This window comes from Leuciscus leuciscus (assembly GCF_965113295.1).
Source record: "Leuciscus leuciscus genome assembly, chromosome: 8".
Taxonomy (NCBI): domain Eukaryota; kingdom Metazoa; phylum Chordata; class Actinopteri; order Cypriniformes; family Leuciscidae; genus Leuciscus; species Leuciscus leuciscus.
In genome coordinates this window covers 8,803,678-8,826,767 of record NC_138732.1, presented here as the reverse complement: position 1 = coordinate 8,826,767, position 23,090 = coordinate 8,803,678, and the positions used below count along the sequence as shown (strand labels likewise).

Sequence of the window (23,090 nt, the reverse complement as noted above, 5' to 3'; positions counted from 1 at the left end):
TTCTGTCATACTCATTTGATAATCTAATGAAACACAAACCATGGTGCATCAAACAATCTTAAGCATTTCTAAAACTTTTTGTTTATTTCCAGGTTCAAATGAATCGACTCTGCCTTTCAGATCCCATGTTATCTTTCTTTCCCAGGACTGGTCAGTTTTGTCCAGTGGATTTGGCGTGTATTCAGATGTATTTGTGCATTGGAGTGTATGGACGAGACAGATATCACTACAGCTGTTGTTTCAAGGACAATGCCACCGTTTGATGTCAGTCCCAGAAGTCCACCTGTCTGCCAGCCATCCAGATGAGCTCAGCATTTACAAAGACACAAACCACCCCGTCGTCTCCAAAACACAGACTGGAGTTTTGAAATCAAGTTGATCTGAGCTGCGTGTGCTGGTTTGACCCTCTCGAAGGTGATATTTTTTAGCTTTTAAAAATGTTCAGGGACTCATATTATGGTCATGGAAGGAACTGACACAAGATTGGTTCTCTCTGTTTCAATTTGCCCTCTGAACCCGCCTTTCTTATTTTCCTGGAAGCAGGCCTGTCTAATATTTTAGAGGCATCTCTGATCAATTGGGAAATATTCTCTTTATTTCAGCTTGTCAGAAAACAATCGCTTTAAAGCGATTCACCAAGCTTTTGCATCTTAGAATTTGTTCGATTATCAATTTCTTTCTCAGATTGGTCCATTTAAAGGGATAGTTCACCCCAAAATGAAAATTCTGTAATTATTACTTTTATCAATGATGGTGCAATGCTACAAACTTAACTACATTTTTAATGGCATTTCAGAATAGATTTTCCACTAACAAGATACTTTGTACAAATGCTAGTGTGACAAAAAAGTAGGCTAACATGTTCATTCTCTCACCCATAAAAAGCATTGAGAAGTCCAATTCATTTTTAGTGAATCAGTTAAAACAAAAATGATTCACTGACTCATAAGTCCCATCATCTCCCAGTACTACAATACGCTTAAAGTGACACTTAACCTACTAAAATTATGTAAATTATTTCCTAAAACTCACCTGTTCTAAAATATATTTTAAGAGATAAGATAACTTTGAGGTCCAAACAACATTTGACCCCATTGAATTTCTCTTTATGGATAAAATATTTTAGAATTCTCCCACAGAAGAAAGATAGTTTTGATTTCTTGGCAAACCATCCCTTTAACACTCTGCACCTATAAGTGCTGTTGTGGCATGAGGTAAACTTGCAGATCTAATAAGGCTGGTGAGTTCAGATTTATTATTCTTATTAGTAAAACGCATTGAATTGGCAAGCCAATAAATTTGAGCAAATCTGCAGCCTCATCAAAACACCAGCTGCAGCCACAACTGGGGATTTATGTGTGTGTTCCTATCTTGGTTACTAATTTGTCATTTTGCTGAAGCTTTTATCCAGAGCAACATACAGTACACTTATTACACAAGCTCCTTGTTTAAGGGCGCAATGCTTATAGTTCACAGCTCAAACCTGTAGGTTCATTTGAACCCACTGTATATCCTTACAGTTACCTTTCCAGATGTTAACCAAGATATACAGTAGCTCTCTGCTTTTAGTTTCCTAGTTTATTTGAACAAAACTAAATGTCACATGCAGAAATCCTTGCATCTTATGTTTGTTTTCAATGTGGTTTTTGATCTGAAAGAGTCCAAAATATAATACTATTACAGATATTAGTCAGTTGCTAAGCTAATAACGCAATGCTCAACAAGAGCATTGCGCGCACGTGCGTGTGCGCGCGTGTGTGTGTGCATACAGTAAATAGTGATGTTTTATAAAAACTGTGGGTGGACTATATAATATAATACATAATATATATGACTAAAAAAGAGGCTATAAATCACTGTAGATTTCAGAAGACAGGCATTAAGAAAAAGTCAACTGTAAGTGAAGAAGTGTGTTTGGCAGCTATTGCTCTCCCTGGCATTGAGTGCTGGCTAAATGTGTTTGTTTGGATGGAGGTGGTGCTTTCTGGCGGGGCTCTGCAGGGACTCTGTAAAGTGTTGGTGGGTCAGCAGAGGACTCTCCAGACGCCCACTACCCCCTTTTTCTCTGACGCCTACCTTCACCATGTGGGTACCGCTCCAAAGGCATACCGAAACACAAGATTAGTTCTGAGACCTTCAATTCAAATGGAGAAAAAAAACCTCCATCACACAAAAAGCGTTTTCTATCAAAGTATTTAAAGTAATTTTAAAAATCACATAATTTTTTTTTTTACCAAATGGAAAAGTTTAGTGAATAACTGTTTGGCCTTTGAAAGAGTATTAAAGTATGTTAAAGGCACATGCTTTGTAAGGATGCAACCTTTTGCAGCTGTGTTATCATTGTACACACAACCACGTTTGGAGGCCATGGACTCCCTTTTTATATTCCTAAGGTTGCTCACAGCGCAAAGCTCACTGTGATGAATGATTTGAAATGGTGTCACCGTCGGCCATAACTCTCCACCAGTGTCACGAAGACCACAGTGACTGCATATGCTGCACAATTTCATATACACCGTTTGTTAAAAGCAAGGCCGCTTTCTCTCTCTCCAGGAATAGATTTTAGTGGGTGTGTGGGGCCAGGTGAGGAAGTGGTGAGAGATGCTGAATAGAACGTTTTTTTATTTATTATTTCTTTATGTGCTTTAGGATTCAAGGCTTTGGACTTTTTCAAGGTGTTTGCCTTTTCCAATAAAAATATCTAAACATCATTAAACAAGATAAATTACATCAGCTATTGAGATTTATTTAAAGGTGTACGAAATTATGGTCATTTTGTTATATTAAAGCATAATACAAGAACAAATTGAATGTTTTTCCATTCCATTGCACTACATTTCCATTGTTTTTCAATGTAAAAACACGCTAAACGTATGTGTTTGACCGTTGCGCTTACGTCCGAATCTTTGTAGCGTTTTGCGCATGGCACTGCAAGAAGTTCAACTTTTAAAAACGCATCTCTAGACCTTGCGTTTTTTCATTATACTGACGTGTCTCACATTTGAAACAGCAAAAACTGGGCCATACACTTAATTTCAGATTGCCTATATTAAAATAATCCTAAAATCTAGTAAAAAGTGAGTTTGACTTTTCTGAGGATTTGCAGTGTAAACATAAATAGAAATGTATTACTACTGCTTTAGTATTTCAGGGAGTGTTTTTTGAAGTGGTTTGGACTCCATCTGCCAGCAAACGTGAAGCCAAAAATAGCTAGCAATGATCAAAACGTACTGTAGATACTCGCCTTTGTTCAGTTCAGCCCATCTCCTTTTAGCCACTTAAGGCATAGAAAAAATGTATTACAACTTTCACAAGAGGGGGAAGGAATTTCCCCGTGACAGATGGTGAATGATGTAGCCTGCTGTGTGCACCAGTGGAAGCTGGGGTAATGCTGGGATCCAGTTCTGTCTGAAACCACTGAAGGCATCATGGTTTTCTGCCTTTAAAATATGGAGTGATATGTACTGCTGATGAGATTATATTATACTCTATTTGACTGTAAACGTGAAGTGTGTAATTATTTTGATGTTAAAGTGCATTAGATTGATGTGTAGTGGCAACTATAAGTAAACCGTTCATAGGTTGATGAACACTGCAGCTCTGTGGCCCTTCCAAAACCTGTGATTGAACTATATTTGACATACCAGCTTCTGTTTTTGGGAAGCCTATTTGGAAACGATAATTATTTTAGCATTTAGGTATAGGGCTGTGGCACAGAAATCATATACTTCACCTTGGGTCCATATAGGCACATTGTGGGATGATATTTCAATAAATAAGATATCAAGACCTGTCAGTGTGCACGATAAACTGTTCAAAAGGGGGTCGATAATATTTTTTAAAGGTTTTTGAAAGAAGTCTTATGCTCACAAGGCTGCATTTATTATTTATATATCAAAAACACAGTAAAAATATATACTGTGTAATATTGTGTATATATTAATATTGTGCGTTATATTGTGTAATATTAGTACAATTAATACATACATTTTCTATTTGAATATGTTTTAAAATGTCATTTATTCCTGTGATGCAAAGGTGGATTTTCAACATCATTACTCCAGTCTTCAGTGTCACATGATCTTTCAGAAATCTGATCTAATATGCTGATTTGGTGCTTAGGAAACATTTCTTATTATTTTCAATGTTTTAAAAATGTGCTGCTTAATATTTTTGTGGAAACCATAATTTTTTTTTTCAGGATTCTTCAATGAATAGAAAGTTCAGAAGAACAGAATTTATATGAAGTAGAAATCTTTTGAAACATAAATGTTTTCCTGTCACTTTTGATCTATTTAACCTGTCCTTGCTTAATAAAATTATTAATTTCTATATATTTATTAACAATATATATTCTCAAAATCTAAATATAATCGGTTATAATGAAATACTGATTTAATGAAATACTGTTTTAATTAGAGGTGATACTTTTATGTTTACATGATTTATGTGTTGCAAGATGCTTTTTGCCCATAGAATGGTGTAGTTACAACATTAACCAGCAGGGGTTGAAGCATGCTAACCTGTTTACAGTAACATTGGCTCCTTGAATCTGACCTGACAGATGTAAATCCTACAGGTAAAAGTACTCACGTGACAGGTCATGTTACCACACTGTAAAAACGACAACTCAAAATTGTTCACCTTACTAAGATTTTTGCATTCACTGACAATAAAATTGCTAGTTGGAACTTGAACTATGTGTTTTAAGCCACTTGAACTCACTTTCAGACGTTTCTGAGGAAAAGTTCATCTTATTTAATAAATTGAGTTGATTTTATTTTGAAGTTGTAGTTGACACCCAGTTAGAGTGTGGTCAACTTATCTGCGCATGCTCATTTGAAATTTGTCATGGCAACCGGCTGCTACGGGGTTTCCAATGATTTTCCCAGGAGCTCCCTTCGAAAATTTGAAAGTTTGCGTCCGCCATCTTGTCACAATGCCTGCCAGCGGTAACTTTCCCTGACGTCTTTGTTGAAGAGAGACATTCCTTCTAACAGGTAAGCTAATCATATGAATATGTATATGCATTTGATATTTGTATTACATTTCATTGCGGGAAACAAAATCGATAAATCATAACCAGGCGAGCCGTTTATGGCAATACAAAATCCCCCACTAGCTAATCGGTTAGAAGCTAGCTTATTTTGAACAGTTAAGCTCAATATAATTATTGTCCACATATTAATTGAAAGATTTGTGTTGCCGGTATGTTTGTTATTCTCGATGAATGATGGCATTGTATGCACGTCTGCTTTGCTCATTGACAACTGCTCGCGACCATGCGCTGCAACCAAGGTAACGTTAGAACCAACGTGCTAAAACTGTGATGCAAAACTTCGGTTTGATACGATAGTTAACTAGATAGATATAGCTTCTAGCATGCGACCTTTGTGTAGGGCTGGGTACCGAGTTCGATACTTTTTAGGTACCGACCGTATTGCCTCGATATATCGAGTATCGAAAAATGACGTTGTTCATTCCAGATTTCGATACCTACACGCAAACTCTACAGTACACACACGAGACGCGCGGAACTCTCCGCTCACATACTCATATGAGAGGCGCGCGCGCACTCACAAATATGATGAAGACCTTGACAGTGCACGGAGTAAACATAAGAGCAGAAAGTTGCTCCGTCTTCGACTGGTAAATGAAGAGATACCTTGTTGATCACTCTGACAGTGCTTATATTGCAATAAATAATAACCTACTGAATGTACACTGCCTTTCAAAAATGTGTTGGTTGGTCAGATTTTTTTTTTTTTTTTCAGTAAGGATGCATTAAAGTTATCAAAGGTGACATTAAAACATGTGTAATGTTACAAAATATTTCGTTTTTAAATAAATGCTTTTCTTTTGAATTTTTTATTCATCAAAGAATCATTAAAAAATTTATCATAGTTTCCTAAATATTAAGCAGCAAACTGTTTTCATATTTCTGAAGGGTCATGTGACACTGAAGTAATGATTTTGAAAATTCAGCTTTGACATCACAGGAATAAATTACATTTTGAAATATATTCAAATAAGATTTTAAATTGTAATACTATTTCACAATATTACAAGTTTTACTGTATTTTTTATTTAAAAAAAAAATCAGCTTTGGTGAGCATGAGCTCTTTATAAAAAATGTTTTGTTCCTTTGTGCTTTTTTGTTCCTTTGTGCACTGGCTAAGGAGCATGAGTCAAACTGAAAAAATAAAACCAAAGTTTTTCTGAGGTAATGTGTTATGTAATCTTGTTAAAATGGATTTCATAAAATTGGTATCGAAAAAAGTATCGTTAGGAACCGGTATCGAAACTGAGGTATCGAAATTGGCACCGGATCGAAAGATTTTGAACAATACCCAGCCCTACCTTTGTGTGTTTTAGCCCTGAAGCTCAACAGCATTAACGTGAACGGTTGCGAAGTATGTCACTGTGTTCATTTTCTCCTCTTATTTTTGTGCTAGGTTTTCTATGAAGTGTCGCTTCTGCAGCTTTGCCAGCGCCAGTCAAGAGCGTCTGCTTAGGCACCATCGGCTCAGGCACGGAAGAGGAGCTTACTGGCCGTGTGTTTACAGTGACTGTGTATGTTCTTTTAAAACACCTGGCGCTTTAAAGTCACATTTGACCAATCGCACTGTAGGACAGCCAAAATACAAGATAAATTCACAACGTGTCCGGAGCTTTTACTCACCCTCATGTTGTTCCAACCCCGTAAGACCTTCGTTCATCTTTGGAACACAATTTAAGATATTTTTGATTAAATCTGAGAGCTGTCTCACTCCTCCATAGACTTCTATAGACATTATAACTTGCTGGCCCAGAAAATGTATTAAAGACATCGTTAATATAGTCCAAGCGACTACAGTGGCTCAATCTTAAGTTTATCAAGCGACGAGAATACTTTTTGTGCGCAAAAACAACAACAAAAATAACGACTTTATTCCACTATTCATTTCCTTCTCTCTGGGCCTCGAGTCTTTTCACGTAGTGTGATAGCGCAGCGTGTCTGTGTTGTACGTCACACGTAGGCTCACTATTGGCCGACGCTGGTCATGTGTGAGATGCGTGTGATGTACAACACAGACGTGCTGTGCTATCACACTACGTGAAAAGACTCGAGGCCCAGAGAGAAGGAAATGAATAGTGGAATAAAGTCGTTTTTTTTGTTGTTGTTTTTGAGCACAAAAAGTATTCTCGTCGCTTAATAAACTTAAGATTGAGCCACTGTAGTCACTTGGACTATATTAATGATGTCTTTAATACATTTTCTGGGCCAGCAAGTTATAACGTCTATAGAAGTCTATGGAGGAGTGAGCCAGCTCTCAGATTTAATCAAAAATATCTTAATTTGTGTTCCGAAGATGAACGAAGGTCTTACGGGGTTGGAACAACGTGAGGGTGAGTAATTACTGACAGAATTTTCATTTTTGGGTGAACTAACCCTTTAAACTAAAAACGAATCTTTTACAGTGCTATGCATAAGTTTAGACACCCATACTAAAGTTGACTAAAAAGAGGAATAAAAAAAAAATCATCTTTTGGAAATTGAACTTAATGCCTTAATTAAAAAAATTTGGAAAATCCAACCTTTAAGGACACCAATTTTCTTTGTGAATGAATAATGTATCGTAAATAAATAAATGTACAAATGTACAAATACAGGGTGCATAAGTGTGTACACCCCTATGTTAAATTCCCATAGAGGCAGGCAGATTTTTTTTTTTAAAGGCCAGTTACTTCATGGATCCAGGATAATATGCATCCTGATAAAGTTCCCTTGGCCTTTGGAATTAAAATATCCCCACATCATCACATAGCCTTCACCATACCTAGAGATTGGCATGGAGTACTTTCCAAAAGATCATCTCTCAATGCAAATCAAACCAGCTATTCGGCTAACTGAAATAAAACCATGCCAATCTCTAGGTATGGTGAAGGCTATGTGATGATGTGGGGCTATTTTAATTCCAAAGGCCAAGGGAACTTTATCAGGATGCATATTATCCTGGATCCATGAAGTAACTGGCCTTTAAAAAAAAAAATCTGCCTGCCTCTATGGGAATTTAACATAGGGGTGTCCAAACTTATGCACCCTGTATTTTAAGGAAGAACATTTATTTATTTACGATACATTATTCATTCACAAAGAAAATTGGTGTCCTTAAAGGTTGGATTTTAATTTTTTTAATTAAGGCATTAAGTTCAATTTCCAAAAGATGATTTTTTATTCCTCTTTTTAGTCAACTTTAGCATGGGTGTCTAAACTTATGCATAGCACTGTATGTGTAGCTGTCATATTACTGTCAAGAGACTACGGTATTGATTGTTCAGTAGAAGCAAGCTGTGTTTCACCATTACTGTTATAGCCTGCATGTTTGCATTTTTGGCTAATTTCAAAGTTCAGATAATTTGGCTTTTTCAGATGGGGATTTACACATTTCTGAATTAATACTTAGGCAGGCACTATACAACTGTTTATCGGTCATCTTTGGCAATGTTGCATTATTTGTAAGGTCTCAACAAGAGTCGGAAAGTAAAAAAAAAAAAAAACTGCCCATATTACGGTTCTGAAACCTGATGTATTTGCTTTGGGTATAAGATTACTTGTTTACATTGCCCATATTATGGTATTGAAACCTGATGTATTTGCTTTGTGCATAAGATTACTTGTTTACATTGTGGAATTGTAAAGCTGTTTGTGCCAAAGTCGTTCAAATAAACATGCATAAATGAACTGGTTTACTGTCAGTGGATGATTTAAAGTTGGGGGGTTAACTTTTGAGTTAATTTAAACTCAAAATAGTAAGTTATTACAGGGGATGGTAATCTGAACTCAAAATAGTAAGCTTTTACAGACTTGAAAGTTCTAGTACCTTGAATTTAAAAAACTTAGTTGTCAGAACTTGAAAAACTTAGCTGACGCAACTTAATAATTGTAGTTCTTCAAAACGTAAAAAATTAAGTTGATATCTTCAACTCAAAAATTCTGTGCAGTCGGTTGCCTTGAAAATTTGAGTTGAACTAACTTTTTCTTTTTTACAGTGCACATTATTGCTGATTTATTCGCTTGAACATAGCACCCAAAGAGAACCCAAAGCAACTAGACCAGATTGGATTTCCAAAGAGATCAAAAACAGAAGACTCAACCGAAAAATTCACATTAATGGACATTCACTCTGGTAGCATGTTTCTGTATTGTTAATAAAAGGACTGACTTCATCTCTATGGTAATGAGGCTGAAATAGACATCCCATTAAAGAGTGTGATCACATAACGTGGTGTTATTGCCAGCAGTCCAAACGTCCACTGACGTTCACACGTACACTCTGTATCGAACACACACACACACTGACAAATGGTCTAGTAGTTCATCACAAAAGCACCAGACTGCTTAATAGATCTCCATGCCAGCCTGTGGGTCATAACTGATTAGCGCTAGAGAAAAAGTAGACAGAAAGTAGCATCTGTGACCGCAGTCACAAAAAGGGATCGGCTCACAACCTTTCCAGGCCTGCTGTAGGATCAACTCTGCTAGGGATAGAAAGTTTGCCAGAGTTTCTTGCTGGGCCGTGACCGCCATTTTGGACAGCGGTCAAGGGCAAGCAGTGTATCGGCCAAAAGTCCTCTGCCCCGTGCCAGCGAGCGATGGAGTTCTCTCGCAGGGATACCGGATAGCAGCTCGGAGACCCAACCGCTAGTGCGTGGCACGTCAAGGTTATCTAACAGCTGACGTCAGCAACCTATTTTTGCTTGCCGAGGTTCCTTTACGTAATTTGCATCGCAATGAGAACAATAAGGGTGTAAGGCGTTAACTTTCAGTCATTAGTTTGAGATTTTATTTATTTAGAGCCTGTTCAATTCTCAAGAGACATCCAGAGTTTATTGGGTCTGGATCTATTTCTATGCATGAATATTCCTAAATTAGGTCAGACGTCTTAATTCACGAAGCTAAAAAAAAATCTTAAACAAGGACATTTGAAAGTTTTTGTCATTCCGGCAGACATATAATAATCTTCACAGAGGAGCTCTGGGATGCTGCGTATGATAATTGTTCCCTGGGCCGGGGCTGTTATATGGCTGAGATTAACCTCGCAATGGTATCATGACACTGGATTAATATTAGCCCGACTGCAGGAGGAAAGTAACAGTTGAGGAGAGAGCTTTGAGAGCTGCCTGTAATGAATCAAAGAAATGAAATGTCAAACAGGTTTTAATAGGGCCATTTGGACAACGTCGAGCCAGATCAGTATAGGTACTAAATCATTTTTCCCCCTTATTTTCACTTTTTAATGTTGGGCGAGGCAGTAATGACTGTGAGTGCATTGGGAAAAGAGAATTAGCTATTTTTTACACAGGTTCTTGTAAAAAAAAATATAAATAAAAGTAAAAAATCTTTCAATTTAGTTCAGATTAATCAAAAATCAGTTTGTAAGTAGAGATGGGGAAATGATTAACGATGCTGTAAAGTTGCCATGACAAATGTAAGGACGAGGAGAAGGATGACGTATATACATATAGATAGATAGATAGATAGATAGATAGATAGATAGATAGATAGATAGATAGATAGATAGATAGATAGACAGACAGACAGAGAGACAGACAGAAAGATAGATACGAGTGAAATCTCAAACTTAAATGTTAAAAACTTGTTGAATAGATCAGGAAAGCTAGTCCCCCAAATACTGTGTTTTGAATGCTGGTAAACACACTTCAAAAAAAGTCCTGTATTTCTAAGACTATTTTGTCTAATTTTCCAGTTAAAATCCTTAAAACAAGATAAATTAACTTAAGAAGCAAGACTTCATAAGATATTAAGATTTATTTTCAGAGTATATGCATATTGAAACGAGTAAATTTTGTCTTACTACACTGGCAGATTTTTTTTCCACTTATTTAAGATAAACAAGTTAAAAAGTTAATTTAATTTATTTTGTTTTAAGGTTTTTTTTTTTTTTTGCAAAACAAGTTTTAAATAAGAATAATTAAAATCTCATTGAGAAGACTCATTGAGTTTCTAGCATGCAGCCTGAGATGCTGCCCACCAACGACACCAGCATGGCAGGATTAACTGGTGTAACTGGCACCAGTCTAAACCAGTCTAAGCTGACTAATCTTGGTCTTTTCAGCAGGATCATCATTAGGCCGAGATGGAATCTATGTAATGACTTTTTTTTTGTTGCATTTTCTGTGATTATTTGGTTGGAAAGTCTGCAGAAAGAAAAATTTGACTAAGATGAAAGTACTGCAGTCTTATTGGTATGCTCTTATAAATCAAGGTTCCATTTGAATTAAGATTATTTTTCTTACCCCATTGGCAGAAAATGTGGCTTGTTTTAAGAAAAGACTCACAAAAAAAATATTTTTCCCCCAGAAAGCAAGACATAATATCTTATAGCATTTTACTACTTTAGTAAATCCATCTTGATTTAAGAATTTTTTGTTATTTGGACTGGAAACAATATTTTTTTGCAGTGCACTAAGAAAAAATATAACTTCACTAAACATTCTTTGGGGAACTAAAGATTGTTCTTCTATGGCATGGCTGCGGAAACCCCCCTTTTGGACCTCATTACTAGTGTAGCTTAAAACAGGGATGGGTAGAATTTTAGATGAGGAGTTCATATTTCATATTATTTTAGGAGAATTCATATTTTGCAGAAATAAAAGAAGAAATTTGGTTTTAGAGAAACCTGCAACAATAAAATAACTGCTTGCTAATGAAGATAATTTCACTTCCATTTTTTTCTCTAGTAAAGTGCGCTTTGCCGTGTCGAACTGGCAAAGATGTTCTGAAGCCACATGGCACCATGTAGGTCCATGGGCCGGTCCAAAGTCATGACTCATCCATTTATAACACACATGAATGGCTTCAGCTTGACCAGATATCGAACCGGCAGTCATTCTGGGGACAGAGCCCATCTGTGCTGTGTGTCTGTGTGTGTATGTGTGCTTATGAGCGTGTGCAAATGTGTCACTGCATGAGACTTGGCAATTAAAGGACATCGATTGTGAATTGATGTGTTGACAAGGTGTCCACATGGCATAATTTGCAGATGAGCAGATCACAATGTCAATTTGATGCATGCATTGGTGCATTGTGTGTGTGTGCGTGTCTGTGTGTGTGTGTGTGTGTGTGTGTGTGTCATGATAGCAGGTGTTTTCTCTGTGTGGAACTGAAAGGGCCATTGCACACATGTAGTCCCTGCAGCTCAGAGCCAGAAACCTACAGCCGGAAAACCTGCCCATGTGTCCTACCATGTGGTCATCTGCTGACCCAAAAGAGAAATGAATTGAGATAGTGAAAGAGAGAACGAAACAGAGAGAGCGCTGTGTTCCACTCAAAGGTGCCCTAAGGTCAGGCACGATTCACAGCAATACTGTTTCTTACGCAACAGGAGGGACAGGAGAACATATTGCATCCTGTCCTAGAGAGCCATTAAAACAGGTGTGAAAGTGTGTGAGTCATTACAGTCTGTGGATGTGTGTGTGTATAGGTTTATCGTAGACCAGAGTTTGATGTGACCTTTGTGAGAGACCCCCCTTTCTAAAATATAAAGGCTGCTTTATTATTTAACGTATCAAGACCCATTTTTTCTGTATGAGCAAATATGAATATATACAATAGAATAAGATAATTACAGCTTTCAAGATTTTAAAAATTAGAATGAAATATTAGGTAAATGTCATGTAAATATTAAGTAATAATATACAATTCAGTAAGTGTTAACATTTCTCATCTCAAGTTTTCTGCCAACCTCAGTTTGAAAACGCATGCTGTAAACTACTTTGAAGGCAAAATTACAATATATAACAAAATTGGGCAAAGCATCCCTTTGAGGACGTTTCATAAATATAGTTCAGCCCCTGATTTCCCTCCCTTCGCTCACCTTAGAGGCTCACATTACAATTATAAACTTGATGACTGTCAGATTAGTCCATGAGTCCGGCTCTAAGAGCTTCTAAAAGCCTCATAATCAATTTAAAGTTTGTCTGATTCTGGCCGAAACACCGGATCTAGCATCTAACCTCGTTCCTCCCTGCAGAGGGATCGGCCCCTGGCCCAATCTCAGCTGCTGTATTGATTTCAGCACATTGGATTTACCGTCCTTCTCATTACATAGTTAAAAATCATGGCGGCTGAGCGTAAGTGATCAGTTGTTTATAGGTCAGCACATAAATCAATACGCGTCAGCTCTGGTGCAGCTCCGAACTGAGTGTCCTGGCGTCACAGGGTTTGTTTTCCCCTAGCCTATAAAGATATACAGGAATATAGAGAGACAAACTTCATTATCATTGATGCACATTGTTACTGTGGTCATTTGAAGGTTTGGCTTTTATCTCATGACTTAGGTCATCTACTGTATATGCTAGTGCGAGGGCCCAGACAAGATTTTGACTCATTTGTGTCCAATAATGCTCTGAACAGAATGAATGAGTAAATTAAGTCACTCCCTCAACACCACTTGCAACCGTAATGCTAATTTATTGGCTATAAGGCATGATGCTTTTGATATGCCCTGCCAACACAGGACTTTTTTTTAATGGGAAAACATGACATAAGTAATAGCTTGTTTTCACGTGATTAATTTGTTCTGTCATTAATGCAAATCTAATTAACCCCTGTGACAGCCGTGATGTGGAATTACAGCACAGTTTTGCACAGCCATCAATTCAATAGAACTCAATTTAGTTAATTTCAGTTGACTTGAAGTTGCTTTGTGCTTCTGATTAGGGACATTTGATTAGATTAAGCATTTTCACGACCTATGTTAATGTGTGACCCTTTGTCTGAGCCGCCCGCAAGCCCCCCCGCAGGAGGTGCGAGAGCGCTGGCGCTAGTGTGAAGGTGATCTGATTCAGGTCTGAACGCCTCAGTGCATGCAGTTGTTAAAATTGGATTCAGGCGAGCAGCTCCTGCATATTAATGACAACAGTTGTTAATTTAACACAAATGAGAGCATCCCATTTAATCATGAAAATTATATATATATAGAGCACATTTAAATCTGTGATTGTCTTAATTTAAACCTGGAAATGAATTTTTTTAATTAAAGCACAGCCAGGCATGTCGAGCTTATTAACAAAGCTGACCAACTCTACGCAGGACCCTCTTTCCACTCCAACAAGCTGCTTTAGCCGGAGAGTTGCAAAGAGAGGGAGAAAGGGAGGAAGTGGTCAAGAATATCAGGGTTGAAAGTGGAAGGAAACACTGCAAATGTGTATGTGCATGTGAGCGACACTGAGCAAAAGATTTGGAAGAAAAGAAGACAGAGCAAATGTGTGTGAAATTCAGCAGGAAAGTGAGATGAGTAAGTGTGAGAGCGTGTGTGTGGATAAGGGTAGACTCCCATTCCGGTTGCATTCTGGCTGATGCTGCAGGGATGCCCAGGAGATTTCTCTCACATAACCGTGATTAGTCTTACATCCGTGAGCTTTAGTACCGAACTCTCTCGCCACATGCTGACCTGCTGCCTCTAAATCTCTTACTGAGCCAGACAGGCCCATTATTTCACTTCAGCCTGAGCTTTATTATCTAATGTTGGTCAGAATCGTGTGTGGGGGGCCTGTCAAAACGGCCGCTAGCAAATGGAGATTGCCTGTTCCGTGATTTACAGGATCAATCAACAGTGGAGACTCCAAGCACACAATAAGTCCACATTCAGCAGTTTTACACTGGGCCAATATAGTCATGCATTTATAGATGCATTTATGTATGCATCCAAAGGATGCAATAAAAGCTTTAGAGCAAACACATACAACCACTTCTATTTATTTGGTATTCCAAGATGGTATTCCAGAGTAAATTGTGATTGTCCTCATCTTCCTTGCATATATTTAAATGCTTTTTCGATTTTGCCTTCCCTTTAATGTGTAGCATAGCTTACTATGTAATAATAATAATTATGTAATATATATATATATATATATATATATATATATATATATATATATATAATGCAAAGACATTTGAAATATAAAAACTGATTTATAATTTTCTTGTAAAATGTACTCCAATAATCTCTGTTTCAGTTACAACTTTGTAGTCCTGCCATTATTTCCGTGACTTAATGTATATGTTACCACATTGCACATTTGCCTTCTGGCTGCCTTGGTGCGCCCTTAACCCTTAAACACATACCTTGGGTCTTTATTGCCCCTGGGACGCCATTCACTATACCCTCCTTATCATTGATTTTTAAAGGGAACCTATCATGCAAAATTCCCTTTTGTAAGGTGTTTGAACACAAATGTGTGTCCACTGTGTGTGTAAACCACCTACTTCTTTTTTTATAATCCCCATAAATCATAAACAGTCACTCCAAATGAGCAGTTGCAGATTTCGGAAGCACCGCCCATGACTGGTGACGCTCTGCTCTGTTAGATCCCGCACTGAGTGAGCCGCAGCAGTTTGCTATTTCTGTTTCCTTGCTGTAGCAGCTGGAGATATACAATGTCTGCTCCAAAAAACAAAACAAAAACACTACAAATGTTCTGTTATTGGATGTACCATTGGACATAAGTCTCCATAGACTCCAGGCATCTGAGCCACTGAGAACACCGTGGTTGAATTTCATTTATGAAGGAAGTTTTATATATTTGTGCAAATCATTTTACGCCGGACTGCTTCACAAACGAGGGTTAGTTCAACACTGGATTTGCACAATAGTTGTTTCTGAAAGATTTACATGATGGTACATGCAAGTCGATGAGTTGAATCAACTTAACTCCGCAACAACTACATACATTTATCCACTAACCATTCAGAAACATTCAGTTGCATTCTGAACTTCTAAACTGTAACTTCATCCTGAGTCTCTCCTTCAGTGTCTGACTCTGGTTCGAACACTTAAGGTTGAACACATACTGACATTTTGGCTGTGTGACATTCTCCAGTTTTGTTGTTGCCCCGAAACACGAGCTGTAAAGGCTCTCCCCTCTTCTGGAAAGGGGGCCGGGAGCAGCAGCTCATTTGCATTTAAAGGGACACACACAAAAACAGTGTGTTTTTGCTCACACCCAAACACGGGCAAATTTGACAAGCTAATACATTTTCTCATTTTGAGCTGAAACTTCACAGACACATTCTGGGGACACCAGAGACTTATATTACATCTTGTGAAAAGGGGTATAATAGGTCCCCTTTAAAGTTAGACATCAACCTTCTTAGTATCCTCAATCTATTTATTATAACAATATAACAAGAAAAAAATGGTAAAAGAATGTATTCTTTCTAATAAATTTTTTTTGTAAAAAGTGTATAGGGTCACTAGCAACCCAACGTATGTAATAGTGCAAGTAAATTTTTTTCTGGGAAACAATAATTGAATCTCTGATGACTCAATAAGTGCAATTCTCCTCAATGCCTGATACACAATGATGACGTGATGTTTCACTCATAATTACCGCAGGCATAAATCAAAAGAATACAAGTACAATCAGCAAAATTTAGCAATGGCTCAGCGATTTACTCCAGAGCAAGTACTGAACGCTATCAAATATTAGTGTCATTGTCACTTGATGATGGATCTGGTGAAGAAACTGTCAGCGATCAAAATATTAATTTTGAAGACGTTGAAACCAATAGTTTTGAGAATATGGTTGAGATCGCAAATATGAGCCAGATCCTGAATGTGCTGGGAAAAGGAGCTCCGATGATGACAGTGATGATGGTTAAACGCATCTGCTCAAATTGAACCCTTCCAAGTTTCAAAAGGTAATAAAATATGCTTTATTTTATTATTTTGTAATTGTTATTCAAATATCAGGGGAGTTTTATACTATTGCGGCAGTTAGAGATCCATCCGTGTTAGATATAGATCCGGGTCGCTAAAGACCCGAATTTGTAATAATGATTGGGGAAACATTCATGCATTTAAGGGTTAAAGAACAGTTGGAAAAGTGATTTATCATGTTGAGGAGATACTTTTTTTCATTGCGAAAAAAAAAAAAAAGAAAAAAAAGAGAAGCCAATATATACGCCATAATTACCACAGACATGATAACATTTACAGCTGCTCATGAAGTCTTGGGAACGGAAACCAGATTATGTTATATTTCAGACACACTCTCCAAACAGTTGACCAATCGCAACAGACTGAGTCAGATGACCAATCAGAGCAGACTGAGTGTTTCAGAAAGTCGGGCTTTAAAGAGACAGGAACTAAAACAGAGCATTTCCTGCAGATGGTGAAGAGAGGTGGTGTGTCAATGTACAGTAAGAGAAAAAAAAAATTGTTTTTCAAACTTTTAATGATGTAAATGTATTCTAGCAGACCCACAAAATAAAATTATTAACTTGTAAATGAGCATAAAATGGGCCCTTGCAATTTATATCTGATTCTTCTGTGCAGCCAACTGAAAACAACTATGAGTGTCATCATCATTTGCGCAGAACCGAAGCCTGGAACTAAGCTTACCTAAAACTTGTTCTCTTGCTGCTTTGCAATTACTGGTAATTCCTGAAGGAAATGCAAATCTAGTTATAGGCGACTTCAAATCTTAAAAACATAATAATCCAAAAACATCTGAAGCCAGGATCAATTTATCTTAGACACGCACTGCTACTCTTAGAAAAGGACGTGAGAGGATGAGAGAGGAAAGTTGGGAGTAAACAAGAAACCGGGGACTACTCTTTCTTCTCAAGGGTGAAATCCCTTTCCGTACAGCTCAGTGGATTTCACTCATTTTCTGTATCGACGGAGCAAGTGGACTAGGGCAGGACCCTCATGGGCAAAGCAGCCTGCAGCTGGTTAATGAAACAGGTCGTACACCACCTTTTTATAGCACATCCATGCTAATAAACCATCACAGTCCTGCTCTCCTGACATCCCTCGGGACTGGACTGTCAATCTCTAAGTGCTTTGACGAGCGGAAGTCCGCACAGAGTGAGACGGATACAATCCTCATTAAGAATGCAAAGGAGATTAATGAACCACATTTAGATGCAGTTCTGATTGGACATTTAATGCCAATATTTATGGAATTATTATATCTTTTTGATTAGGCAGAGCACATTGTCAATAGTTATAGTGATTCTAGTGGGTCTGCATAAAATATGTCTTGCAAGAATAATTCAAATGGAAATAATAATAATGAGCAAAAAGATTAATCAACAAAATGTTATAGTAAATAACATATGTGACCTCCAGCTAGAAAACAAACCCCTTTATCAAGAAAACAACAGGCAGTGTGCGGGTGCTGCGGCAGATTCTGAAATGCGCGAAGACTCACGACCTCTATCTGTGATGATACTGACCTGCCCAACAGATCAACTGCTTTCCAACCCATCACAAGATTATTCGAAATTGCATTGTTTGAATTATAAGATAAGTTATGCTAGACTGAGATAGGTATAAAGGAAAAAGCAACACTTGGTTCTCTTTCTATATGTGCATGAAAATAAAAAGCAGCGCATGACAAGCAAGAGAAAAGTAATGTATAAGATGATTAAACATAATTGGTACTGCTATGCAAGCATACATGAGTGTATAGGTTCGGTAAAACTAAACTGCTCCTAGTCATTTCTCTCTCTCTCTCTCTCTCTCTCTCTCTCTCTCTCTCTCTCTCTCTCTCTCTCTCTCTCTCTCTCTCTGTGTGTGTGTGTGTGTGTGTGTGTGTCATGTTTGGAGAAACGGGACAATCTGAAACTTACCTCCCAATGCTTGCTTCATAACAAAATTCATGATGATGGCTTTTTATTCCTGCCTTCTTCAACCAAATATTACATTCAGGTTAAGCTTTTCAAGTAGTTCCTCGTCGCCAGATCTACAATTTGAAACAGACAATTACTTAATTGCAAAAAAAAAAAAAAAAAAAAAAACCTTAGTTTGTATAAAGAGATATTCACTATAAAAAAGCACCCAAAAAAAAGTATTAGTGTACCTCAATATATATAATATGATATAGCGATTTTGTCATAGTGTGTTTGAATTGATTAAACCCAGTTATTTTTGGTGTTATACATGAATACATTTTTATGTTATACGACAAAACAATACTAAAGGCTGTAATAACAATGACTGCATGGCATACATACTATCCAGTCGATCAATTCTCAAGATGCGACATATGAAGGACAGTAAAGGTCAATATACCTCGCATACAGTTCACACAAAGTGCAGAGTTGTAAAATTACCACGGGCTACCATTAGTGTCTTATCGGTGCCTGCATGTAACTTAACCTTCACTAAGAAGAATAGCGTTAATGACAAGCTCCGGGACAAGCATACATCGTGTACATTTGAAATAAATCTGCAGGGAGCGTTTGTTCTTCTCGCGGGGAATGACAACATTACATTGCAACCTGAATGTCAAATAACATTTGAGGGAAAGCCGGGTTGTGATGATCTTCTCTAATTGATGGAGTTTAAGACTGTAAATCCTAGAATGTAAATTTAATGAATATTATGATCCAACGCATGGCCCCGTTCCCTTAATCTGTGTGTAAACTTTCCCTCGTCCATCCGAATCGAAACCCACACGCTTATAGTCCGAATGCACCGACTCATCGGCTGATGAGAGTCCGGATGAATCTCGTACGTTACTGTGCTCCTAGTATCTTCGTACGCCTATAAATGCGTTAAAATTGCCCGCTTTAGTGTTTTCTCCCTTTCCCGATAGGTGCCGAAAACAAAATCACTTCCTCGTTCATTGAAGCTGATTTCAGCACCATTACTGGCGGACAGCTCCCGCTCCATCCCACATAGAGCAAAAGCCCAACGCTCGCGTTCCACATTCAAACACACACACACATAAAGGTCATAATTACCTGCACGAGCGAATTCAAATGTTTCGAGAAGCTGAATAACTCCTCAGAAATGAAAGTTGAGCAGTAATGATACAGCGAGGCTTTAACTGCTCGTTCCTAACATCTCTAGTTTCCAGGCAAAAGAAGGACGTCCTTGTTTCTCTTGTTCAGAGAGGCAGTGTGAGTGTGTGAGTGTCTGTGAGGGGAACTGCAGCTGCTGCTGATAAAGGCACTCACCGAATCACATGGAGAGCTCCCATCTGAAGCGTCCCATGTTCTGAGCGATCAATTTTTAACGACTGTGGTCGTCGTGGGTAGGTGTCCTGCTGTATGTGCCCATTATATGCTTGTGCAATCCCAAAGCTATTCCAGCTGGGATGAGCTTATTTAAAGCACCTTGCCTTAAGATGCAAAAGTCTTGTAGCATGCAAATGGGAAATGCATGGAAGGTTCCGTATGCGGTGCAATGCTTTTAGTGTTACAGTATGATTGAACGATTAAGCCGCCGGTTGCTCGGCCTCACCTCGATTCGTCCTTGAAGCTGTTGGATGCGACTCTCTGTTTCCACTGAAGAATGATTTAAGAAAGTGTGACCGATATGTTTACCCCGTGAGCGTTATGAGTGCTGGTGAAGTGGTACAGATGTGCTTCTGGCTTCAATTAGCAGGTTGTGTTGAGTGCAATTACATAATAGTTAATGAAACCATCAATATCTAATAAACCATAATATATCTTATATCTATCTATCTATATCTATATATATATATATATATATATATATATATATATATATATATATATACAGTAGGCCTATATATATATATATATATATATATATATATATATATATATATATATGTGTGTGTGTGTGTGTGTGTGTGTGTGTGTGTGTGTGTGTGTGTGTGTGTGTGTGTGTGTGTGTGTGTGTGTGTGTGTGTGTGTGTGTGTGTGTGTGTGTGACGTGTGTGTGTGTGTGTGTGTGTGTGAGAGGGGGTATTATGTTTATATAGACCTGATTAACTATTAATACAGTAACTGGGAATATTTTGCAAAATAGCGGAAGCACATTCGCCATTAGAAGTTGACCATAAAAATATAAAGCAACCTATATTACAGTCTGTTTGTTGAGTTAACTCATCTAACAATTGAAAACTTTAAAACTTTTGTTCATCTAATGAAGTTAAAAATTCTTGTCTAGACGATTAAAGATTGTTTAGTATTTAGCAAGGCAAGGAGCTACCAAACCTTGTTCTGCCATCATTATGTTTGATTTTCAAAGCCGAGGTAGTCATTATTTGCCTCTTAAAACTATAGAGGCAAACATATTACTCTGATGGATAAATAAATTAAAATGCACATATACTGTACGTCAACACACAAATCTTAAATACGGTGAGGTCAACAAAATGTAAATTCTGTAAAAATATGAAATCAGAACCATATCCAGCTAAGTATCTAAGAAAGGTGTATATGTACTGTATATGTTTTTAGTGTATATGGCCATCAATGGAGAGAGATGCCGTTTGTGCCCAAATGGTGTAATTCTGGCATCTAGCAGGGGCTGAAATATTTGAGACCACAGTAATAGATTTGGCATGCTTGACAAATTCAGTGAATACGTTCTCCCACAAAAGTGATTATTGTATCAACCCAATGCCTTATAAACATAACTTATAAACACTCAAATTCTCTCCTTGCCAATTCGACTGAAACGGCTGATCTGAAACGGCTTGCCAGATTTATTTCCATCAGACAGTCAGTAAATGGAAAGTGGGCATCTGTGGGTCTCTGTGTAGTAAGAAAGGTTTTTCATTTAATTCATGTAACCCGAGAACAAGTAGTGAGGTGGGTGAAGCTTGATCCAGACTAAAAAGGTTAGATCAGTCACACTGCCTTTTGTTCCATGATATGACAAGAGAGAAAATCCATTCTTCCATCTAATCTTAAATGTGTACGCAAACAAAATGCATCAAGTGTTAAGTACACAGACGTGAATTTGAAATTGTCATTAGATTGTCACGGCTATATCTGTTCACACTGCAAACTTGATCCGGAAGGCTACAGGTAAAGGGTGGTGGTGGCGCAGTGGATAAGACACATGCCTTTGGTGTGAGAGACCCGGGTTCGAATCCACTGTGAGACACCAATGTGTCCCTGAGCAAGACACTTAACCCCTAGTTGCTCCAGAGGCGTGCGACCTCTGACATATATAGCAATTGTAAGTCGCTCTGGATAAAAGCGTCAGCTAAATGAATAAATGTAAATGTAAATGTAAAGTGGCATATCGCAGGAGAATTTACAGTGCACGCAGTTGTGATATATCATCGTTTACGATTTGACCTTCTTCTCTGCCCTTCTGCACTGCAATATTTTATTTAGCTTTGTATTCAAATACACCGATTTGTACTGATGCGAGAAGAGAAAATGATTCACATATGGGGGAGTGAAGGCTGGTAATAACCTGGATTACAGACAGCAGTGGGTGTCAGATTCCCTGGGAATTTTAAATTTGACATTTTGAGACATTTCGCCTCCCACCGCGCTGTTACAAACTGCAGTGAAGGAGCATTCAGCCTCAATCAGCGTTGTCGCCCACACAAGAACCTCACAAATGCTAAACACTGCCTAAATACTTCACTTTCTGACCAAAAGCAAGCAAACAATTGTGACTAGGACTATTGCAGTGTGATGACGATGAATCTATGTGATTTTATTTTGCGAACAGCTGTGCTTTTGCATTGTTCTTTTAATGTATTAATGAATGCTGCATGCTTAAATCCGCTCCTTAAATTAGAGATTTATTCCCCACATCTGTGTTTATCTGTGTTGGCTCTGTCTCTCTCACTTCAATCTAAACACATTAAAATGTAAAATGGCTTTGGGGTTGAATTGAGTAGCATTATAAAAACAGCCTGTCGCACTTTAGCAGCCTTTGATTTCTTGTCTCGATTGGTCGAGTTATTGCTACCTAGAATTGGAGATGGCTTTTGAAAATTGTGACATTACAGCCACTATCCAAACCATCCATCTTTGTCGTTTTTGTCTAATGATGATGGTTTTTCAGCGACACACATTTTCTCATAGCAGAAAAGTGAGCCACTGAAAATAGTCTGATATTAATCCTGATTGAATTCAGAATTCGTTTTTAGCCAGCATTCAATTGATTTTGCCACCTAAAATCCATTTCATTTTTAAAATGTTGCATTTTTAATAAGTAGTAGCATCTAATGTTTAATGTCCCAATTCATGGCCAAATAATGGGAAAGTAACCAGGATTAACTCATTATTGGGTAAACAACATGAGTATCATTTCATTAAAGCTCTCATGTCCTTCATCATGAGCCGTAGC

General features: G+C 37.7%; 1 protein-coding gene across 2 annotated transcripts in view; it reads right to left on the bottom strand.

The window, feature by feature from the left end:
- cplx1 (complexin 1) overlaps positions 1–20,103 on the bottom strand; it is a 52,512-nt gene extending 32,409 nt beyond the window's left edge. Inside the window, exons 1-2 of one of the 2 annotated variants that reach the window (XM_082177618.1) lie at positions 19,979–20,103; positions 18,647–18,759 (exon numbers count right to left, since the gene is read on the bottom strand). In XM_082177618.1, the coding sequence (XP_082033744.1) occupies positions 18,647–18,677 (31 nt within the window). In that variant the 5' untranslated portion in view covers positions 18,678–18,759; positions 19,979–20,103. Of the gene's footprint in view, positions 1–18,646; positions 18,760–19,762; positions 19,956–19,978 lie in introns of those variants that run through there. The other variant, XM_082177617.1, reaches the window with a different exon arrangement.
- Positions 20,104–23,090: the final 2,987 nt, after the last annotated feature.